This window comes from Berghia stephanieae, chromosome 8, assembly GCF_034508935.2.
Source record: "Berghia stephanieae isolate SIO BIC M18660-M18661 chromosome 8, UCSD_Bste_1.3, whole genome shotgun sequence".
Lineage (NCBI taxonomy): Eukaryota > Metazoa > Mollusca > Gastropoda > Nudibranchia > Aeolidiidae > Berghia > Berghia stephanieae.
This window is the reverse complement of record NC_088367.1, coordinates 1085084-1095020: the sequence shown is the minus strand read 5'-3', so window position 1 is coordinate 1095020 and position 9937 is coordinate 1085084. Positions and strand designations below refer to the sequence as shown.

Below are 9937 nucleotides of genomic sequence, written 5' to 3'. Positions count from 1 at the left end.
AACAAGCACTGAGTGCTTTACACATTGACATCAATTGAAATATAAAAACGCTACACAAACAAACAGAAAGTACATTTGAAACTAATGGATTTTAGTTGTGTTTTTTTAAAATTGATATGATGAGTGTGACCTAAGGGATGCTGGTAGGGAATTCAATAAAATTTAATGAAAAAAAAAATGTTACTGGAATTGCAGCTATGGAATAAGGCAGTTCATCGTTGTTTTGTTTTTGTTTTTTTTTTGTTTTTTTAATTGATTTATTTATTTATTTATTTTGTATTTCAAGGGAAATAATCCATTCCAATGTGGAAAAAAAGGGGCATGTAACCTAGCAGAAATCGATATATAAAAGGGAAATAATCCATGAAATAAATATGCAAAACAAAATTGCCACTGTTGGATAGCTTCCCTTGAATTTGATAAAATAGGTAGTGGATTAGGCCCATGAAAGGTGTAGTTTATTCCGGTTTTTATATCGTGAATAGGACAATAACAATTGCTTGTTACCCTCTGGCCAGGATGCTAGTCTATCGCAAAGTACTTTCTGCAAGATCTAACAGACCCAGCTACCCAATCACTTCTGGGTAGATAGGGGGTCACACAGTCAAAGGAAGAAAGATTTAGAGTCTACCCGTGCTGACACTGAAAATATTTTAACTTAATCAAATAGGAAAAACAATTCAAAGTAAAAAAAACAACTTGCTTTTATATCGAGCAATATCCAATAATAAACGTGCTCAAAGTACTTTACCAAGGGATTCCAAGCTTACAACAACACTTAACATGTAGGCCGATCACGATGCTTGTTACGCGATATTACAATTTTCTCTGACAGAAATAATGCTGTTAACGGCCAGGTTCTCATTTTACACCGGAGTACGGTGAGAGATTGTGAGTAAAGAGTCCTTCCCAAGAAAAGGTCAGTTTTCACTGACATCCAGAGGACTAAGGTTGTAGTCACTTTTTCAGCATTATACTTGTTTCCTTGATTTCAAAATATAACTCATATTACTTTTTCAGAGCACTGCACTGTCGTTGATGCTTGCATTATTATTTTTTAAAAAGAAACACCAACCCAAATTGTTTCTATTTCATATTTCTTTGGGAGGTGAAGGGTCATCATCATACTCCACCTTTTTAGGTTGTTTGTTATTTTGTTTTCAAGTGTTTTACGATCAGTCGATAACCAGAGATGATTTACAGGTTAAAAAAATATCACCTCCCAAAACTAACACTATACATCTGACTGTTTCCGTCTCAGCCAAGGACTCTGGCAAGGGCCAGGACAAAACTAAGTAATCTCATTCCAAGACAGACAGTAAACAACTCAGAAAACAGATATTGAGGGATAGCAGACATACCGTTTTACATCAATCAATAAAACACGTCAGAAAGTCTGCTAGTATAGCTTCAATTTATAATTTTATTGTCAAAAAATAGTCACTGGTCAATAGGATATTATACAACAACGTCAATAATAAATGCTCTCTCTCTCTCTCTCTCTCTCTCTCTCTCTCTCTCTCTCTCTCTCTCTCTCTCTCTCTCTCTCTCTCTCTCTCTCTCTGTTTTCTCTCTTTTCTATCTCTCAAATAAATACACAAGCAAGCACATTTTATTGCTCAACATTATTTCAAAATGATGTAAACAACAACAACAGCATAGTAAAAATCAAGAAACAACAGGATTTATAATAATTTTTATTTATATAAAACACAGCTCATGAAAATGTGAAAATGGAAAGGCTTTTAGATGGGAACAGAACAGACAATGGACGTTTCGGGTACAAACTTCATTTATACTTCAACCACCTTAGAAGAAGACGGACGCTACAATTTTTACAACTTTTTTTTTTTGTTTTTATTTTACCATTCCTTTGTTAATTGTTTTGCTGACAAAGAGTTTGTACCCGAAACGTCCATTGTCTGTACTGTTCATATCCGATGCCTGTCATTTTCACCTTTTCATTAGAATTTTTACATTCCCAGGCTTCAGGCATCCCCCACCGCTCTCTACTTTTCCTGTAATTCCAATGCAAACTCAATTCCATCAAACAACAACAACAACCAGAAACCAAAGATGAGATATAATCATTGACAATCACAATTCCAATGAGATAAAAATAGAAAGGGGAATTCTGGGGAATCAGGGAAGATTAGGCGTGAAAACTCGTCCTTTACATATATATTGATCAATTTAAACGAGGCTCATCTTGGCAAAAACTTTCAAACCTGTGACGCCATGAAGTCTTCATTAAAGTCCCAGGTTTGAGAGCTTTTTTTGCCAAGTTGAGGGTCATTTAACTCTTTCAGCGCTGACACCTGATTGAGGCAGCATGAGAATGACAAGCTAAGACAAAGCGACATTCAAATTTGGCGCAAAATCTCAATTAACCCCCCCCCCCCCCCTAGGGCCAATTGAAAGTTATGAAAGAAATGATACCATTGGTTCAATTTATAGCACTTTTGTAAAAAGCAAGATTGGATAACATTATTGTTTTTGCCTTTCAAGAACGGCCCACTGTGCGGCCATTGGCCGGTAGAACAGATTCTGCTCTGGCCGCACAGTGCGGCCAATGGCACTAAAAGAGTTAAATCAATCGATATTTGGACAAGTTTTCCGGCCAAATTTTTAAAATATGTGTTTTTTCAGAGAGTATGGCCAATTAACAAGATAAATAAGCCCATAATTGTGTTCAGCTATCAGACTTGTAAATATAAGTACACAAACGTCATCATAATTCATAAATACACACCAAGACAATACAATAGACAATATATTATATAATAAAATACCCACTTCGTCTCTATCACTGTGTCAATCATCACATCTGTGGCCCCAAACATGAAGGGCGATAACCTTCAATTTAATACAACTGGGAAAATCGAATAGCAGTTGTGTTCAGAAGAAAAAAAAATGCAACAAGTTTCTAATACTAGATATTGAAACTTGAAAAGTTGAGAGAAGAAAATATGACTTTTGAGTAATGTAATATTTGTTACAGTATTTAATATTTCCAGAAAAAGATTAGTTTATCTGATTTATGCACAAGGCAACAGACAGGTCATCAAATCGAAATGAATCATTATCTGTCTCTCTGGCAATTTCAACAACACACACACATTAGACTGGCATTTTATTGGCAATTTCAACAACACACACACATTAGACTGGCATTTTATTGGCAATTTCAACAACACACACACATTAGACTGGCATTTTATTGGCAATTTCAACAACACACACACATTAGACTGGCATTTTATTGGCAATTTCAACAACACACACACATTATACTGGCATTTTATTGGCAATTTCTGGTTTGTTGAAACTTTAAAATCTCTTGGGTCAATAAAATTTAAGTAACGACAATGCTTAACCCTCTCCTTACCACCCATAGAAAAATCGTCACATTCGTTACGATTCAGCAGACAATTTTCTCATTCTGATTTCATTTTTTTATAGTCATAGCTATAATAACTTTACACTGTGTTGCAGAGCTAATTTTTCTGAACAAAATATGGAATATACTCGTTGCTAATCTGTTTGAAAAACCTTTTTTTTGTGTTGGGTGAGTATGAAGTTAAGGGTGAAATTCTGATAAATAGCTGGAAAGGAGAAAGTTAAGGGCCTGCAAGACTTTAACCCTCTCCTTACCAACCCTATGAAAATTGTCACAATCGTAATGAAACAGCCAACATTCTTCTCATTCTGATTTCTATTGATCACAAAATTTAACGAAAATTGTTTGTCATAGTTATAAAAACTTGACACTGAATATGGCTGATAAAGAGAGAGCTAAAGACATTTTATCTCCTCGGAAAAAAAAAACAAAGATGTTGGGCACAACATGAAATAGTTGGATAGATGTAAAGTTCAAAGGTTACAATGCAATGTCAACCAATTGTAATATTCAACTTGGCATAGTCAGTGGATTTAGTTGAAGGGTAAAGAGAAGAGATCCTACCATTATAATGCCATCAAGCCTCCAGTCCCAAGCACCTAATGCTCACCGGAATGGTAATAATGGGTAGTATAAAAGGTGAGAAAAGAGTAAAGACCCTACCAGCAGTGATCCATACCCAAAACTGCTAATGATGGTGAGATAAACGTCATTTCTGGACAAGGCAAAGAATGGAAAACAAAAGGCAACATAACGGTATCGACTAGATATAATATACCGTATCAACAATTGTAATATAATGATAAATGGCAAGAATACTCTCTCTCTCTCTCTCTCTCTCTCTCTCTCTCTCTCTCGCACACACACACACACACACACACATTACACACTCACACACATACACAAACTCACTCACTCAACGTCTCTCTCTTTCCCTCCATTACTTAATATATAAACATTTCTTGTTAATGAAGGTTAGGAAATGGCAACAAACTAAAACGAATCATATTATGTACATTACAATAGAAAACATTCTAAACCATGTCATTTTATTTATGTTAATGTGGTCACCAAGAAAATAAAAATTCAGATCTTATATATATTCATCAAATCTCTCTCTCTCTCTCTCTCTCTCTCTCTCTCTCTCTCTCTCTCTCTCTCTCTCTCTCTCTCTCTCTCTCTCTCTCTCTCTCTCTCTCTCTCTCTCTCTCTCTCTCTCTCTCTCTTCTTTTTTCTTTTTTTTTAACACATAAACACATCCACATCCACACACACATAATATAAGCAAAACAGTCATACAAACGTAGGCACACAAAAATTTATGTTTGTTTTTGTTTGTAAGAGTTTTACGGCGCTTGGGGCTCGTATAAGTCATGTCAGCGAAAGTAAAAAGGAAGAAAATGGGATCGTAAAATGTTAGTTTTCAAATTGACAGCACACGAGAAAAACTAAGACAAAGGGGAGGGATTCAAGTAGAGAACAGTTGTAGATTCCATGAGCACACTGTCAGTGATCTTAGTCTGAGATCACCTAAAAGTCTCATCCAGACAAGTGCAGGTCCCCACTAAAAAAAATACACTAAAATTTCATAAAACACCATATATTTAAAACAGAAAAAATGCAACAGTGATTTACAATGAAAAAAAAATGATCTCCCAAAACTATAATTTTACATTTGACTGTTTCCCTTCCAGTCAAGGACCCTGGCACAAAAGTAGTCCCATTCCAAGACAAAGACAGAAAGCAACTCGAAAAGCGGATATAGGTGAAAGAAGATATCCTGCCCACCATGGGAGGTCACAGACCCCACCCAGACACACAAAATTACACATACACACACATTATATTTTGTCTTTAGCATAATAGCCCAATATGGATTTCGATTGTCAACATCATAACATTGTGAAATGGAGAAATATGGCCATTTATACGTCATAAAAATCCCTACAAAAATAGATGGAAATGCCAACTGTGAAAACGATTAAAAAGCTTTAAGTATGGACAGGAAATAGATGAGAAATGGCATCTACAAGGAAAATATATGAAAAAAACCCAGAAGATACAAATGACATTGCAATGAAGTCCGTATATTGTCAACTTCATTGACAATGTGTTAGACATTCAAATCACACAGGTAAAATGGCAATATCTACCCCAGGGGAAAAAAAAAACATAATGTTCGAACCCTATTCTTGAGACGACTGCCACCCAAACATCCCCCCCCCCCACACACACACTTCCCTCTGTATTTACTTGTTTTGCTTTAAGGGATTTTATGGCACATGCAACACCTTATTTCATTACAGTGCCAGTAAAATTGAAAATGAAAGGGGGGGAAAGAATGTAAATCTGAAGTTAAGAGCACCAAAGAAAAAGCAATTACAAAGGGGACCCGGTTCAAATAGGGAACAGAAGATTCCACAAGCAGTCATCTATCAATGTGCCTATTTCACATGACCTCAAAGTCCCATCTAGGCATAAGCATAGGATTCTGCTTTGAAGGATACACTCAAATGTCTACAAAGTACAATATATTCAAAACTAAAAACTATAACAGTGCATAACAGGGAGACGATTTATGAGGGAAATTGTCATTACAACACATCACAATTATTGAGTGGGTGTAACCTTGAAGAGGTAATCTGGTATATGTTGACATACTGGTATATAGTATATGTTGACATACTGGTATATGTTGACATTCTGGTATATGTTGACATACTGGTATATGTTGACATACTGGTATATGTTGACATACTAGTATATAGTATATGTTGACATACTGGTATATGATGACATACTGGTATATGTTGACATACTGGTATATGTTGACATACTAGTATATAGTATATGATGACATACTGGTATATGATGACATACTGGTATATGTTGACATACTGGTATATGATGACATACTAGTATATAGTATATGTTGACATACTGGTATATGTTGACATTCTGGTATATGATGACATACTAGTATATAGTATATGTTGACATACTGGTATATGTTGACATTCTGGTATATGTTGACATACTGGTATATAGTATATGTTGACATTCTAGTATATGTTGACATAGTATGATGTTGTTACTGACTGACATCCGCACAATGAAATGAAGGATATTGAGCACCGACTATTGAGCACACAGGCTAGTGGTCCAAAATTACTGGATTGACCCAAACTACGGAGCATTTAGGGATTGAATAAAAATGACATATAAATGATAAAGAACAACAATTAATCAGGAATATTTTGGGCATAAACCCTTTATCAGCAACTTAAAAAACCAATATGAACTATGAAGTACAAAAACTCAAGCAAGGTCTCTCATCTTTTCAGATTTACTCAATAAGACTGACTGCTCCCCTGTCTACCCAGTAGTAAATGGGGGTAGCTGGGTTTTAGATCTAGTGGAAAGTACTTTGAGATAGACTAGCGTTCTATCCAAAAGGTAGCAAGTAATTGCTATTGTCTGTGTCACGATATAATATACAAACCGGGATTAACTTCCGCTCCATGGGTCTAATGGCTCCAAAGGACGACTTTTATTTCTTTTGGAGATGGATAAGATTTTGGAAAATAGTGACAGCACTAAGACATACACGATTCCTGAACAAGAGATGAGTGAGTAGGAAAGTGCCAGAAGACAATAGAGAATAAACAATTTTTTCGCGGCGGTGATGGGGTTAGAACCCCCAACCTTATTGGTACGACAACTCCACCTGGCGAGTGAGAGTGCGACTCTACCGTATGAGCTATCCACGATTGAAAGAGTCACGCTCTCACCGGCCACGCGGAGTTGTCGCACCAATAAGGTCACGGGTTCAAACCCCCTCACTGCCATGAAAAAATGTTTATTCTCTATTGTCTTCTGGCACTTTCCTACTCACTCATTTCTTGTTGTTACCAACAGAGAAAGTGCCTGCAACGCTCACTTTTCTGAATTAAAAATTCACACAATTCCTGGCACTTCTGAGTGCTTACATCATGCCATGCACAGCGCTTGCCCCCAGCAGGAAGGTAACGGCTGATCTAACTATGAAGAAGAAGAGGAAAATCAAAACTTATTCTAATTTTATGTTCATCAAATACAAATTTTGTAAAAAATTTGATTTCCATTCAACCACAACTAAATACACACTTGAAGATTAGGAGCAAGATATTCGCGAGGGAATCTTCAATCTCTCATGTAGAATAGTTTCATTGAGGACAACTCCATTAAGTCAACATCTAACTATTATTTCACTTTCTACTGATATTAACTCGCAAAGTGTACCCTAATCAGTATGGTTGGATCATAAGACACACACATACACATACACACACACGCACGCACACAGATCAATACAGATATAAAGTCGCATTTTATGAAAATGTAAAATTCTCTGATTTGTAAAGATCATTCCCTAGCCAACATTTGTATAGATAAAATTTGTTCTCATCAACTGTTTTTTTACAGAGGGCCACACAATATCAGGTAGCTCTTTGGCAGCAGGAAGGAATTTTATAAGGAAAAAAGGCAGTGAATTAATTTGCTGATTGTAAATAACTTGATTCCTTTAGCACTGAGAGCAACATGTCATCAACAATAAAACATAACAATCTAAACATGACACCCTGTCTAATTCATCCATACACACATACAACATTAAATTCTATATTATGACACCTTGTCTATTTCATCCATCCATACAATGTGTCATCAACAATAAAACATAACAATCTATAACATGACACCCTGTCTAATTCATCCATACACACATCGTGTCATCAACAATAAAACATAACATTCTATAACATGACACCCTGTCTAATTCATCCATACACACATCGTGTCATCAACAATAAAACATCACATTCTATAACATGCCACCCTGTCTAATTCATCCATACACACATCGTGTCATCAACAATAAAACATAACATTCTATAACATGCCACCCTGTCTATTTCATCCATACACACATCGTGTCATCAACAATAAAACATAACATTCTATAACATGCCACCCTGTCTATTTCACCCATACACACATCGTATCATCAACAATAAAACATAACATTCTATAATATGCCACCCTGTCTATTTCACCCATACACACATCGTGTCATCAACAATAAAACATAACATTCTATAACATGACACCCTGTCTATTTCACCCATACACACATCGTGTCATCAACAATAAAACATAACATTCTATAACATGCCACCCTGTCTATTTCACCCATACACACATCGTATCATCAACAATAAAACATAACATTCTATAACATGACATCCTGCCTATTTCACCCATACACACATCGTGTCATCAACAATAAAACATAACATTCTACATCATGACACACTGCCTATTTCACCCATACACACATCGTGTCATCAACAATAAAACATAACATTCTACATCATGACACACTGTCTATTTCACCCATACACACACCATCTATATAAAGATATAAATATATATAAAGATTTAGATGAATATTTTTTTGCCATAAAACTTGAAAAAATACAAAAAAATTGAGAAAAGTAGGAGGTAGGATGAAAATTGTGATGATAATAATGAATGAAGCAATCGAAGATGCTTTCTCAATAATACAAAAAACAAAAAAAATACCGGGACTTGTTTTATATACAATTCAACAATAATGAAAATATGACATCAAATAACAAAAAATATCAGATGACCCCACGTCATGCAATGTGATTCCTATGGATAGAGAAATACGCCACACGTCAATAGTTGACTACAATATCATGCGCCACACGTCAATAGTTGACTACAGTATCATACGCCACACGTCAATAGTTGACTACAGTATCATACGCCACACGTCAATAGTTGACTACAGTATTATACGTCAATAGTTGACCACAGTATCAGTCATAATAATGAATAGCTGAGATGAGATTTAGCCCATTGTCAAATCCTCATAGCTGTTCAAAAATCAACGCATCCATACAATTTTATATATATATATTTTATATCTCATACAATACTTCTATCCCCTTCACATATATCAATGTCTTATACATAACTTGCAAGCATTGACACATAGTAGCTCCATATCTCGTACAATACTTCTATCCCCTTCACATATATCAATGTCTCATATATTACTTCTATCCCTTTCACATATATCAATGTCACATACATTACTTGCAAACATTGACACATAGTAGCTCCAAATCTCATACAATACTACTGTCTTGGATTGGTTCAGCAACGGATTCAGGTATGGACCCAGGTGTTCGAAGTTTGTAATCCTGAAACAATGAGGAAAGGATTAGGAATGGGATTCTGGTCAAAGACACGAATGACAGAAAAGTGTCCACCACAGCCAAAGTGATGTCAAGCTGCTACAAGCTGTGGACTGTAAAAAGTAATAAACAAAACTGAATATAACAGTTTTTTAAAAAAAGAACAAAATACCAAACATGGAACGTATTGGGCTCAAAACCCTTCTTCAGCCAAAAACAAAAAACAATGAAAACATAAATACATAACTAAAAAAAACCAGGATAGACG

The 9937-nt window shown here is 35.5% G+C and overlaps 1 protein-coding gene across 4 annotated transcripts in view; it reads right to left on the bottom strand.

Annotated features, from left to right (window-relative positions):
- Nucleotides 1-1484: 1484 nt before the first annotated feature.
- LOC144977993 (DNA damage-regulated autophagy modulator protein 1-like) overlaps nucleotides 1485-9937 on the bottom strand; it is a 103376-nt gene continuing 94923 nt past the window's right edge. For all 4 annotated transcript variants that reach the window (XM_078923399.1, XM_078923402.1, XM_078923400.1 and 1 more), the window contains exon 10: nucleotides 1485-9675. In XM_078923399.1, the coding sequence (XP_078779525.1) occupies nucleotides 9601-9675 (75 nt within the window). In that variant the 3' untranslated portion in view covers nucleotides 1485-9600. The remainder of the gene's footprint in view (nucleotides 9676-9937) is intronic.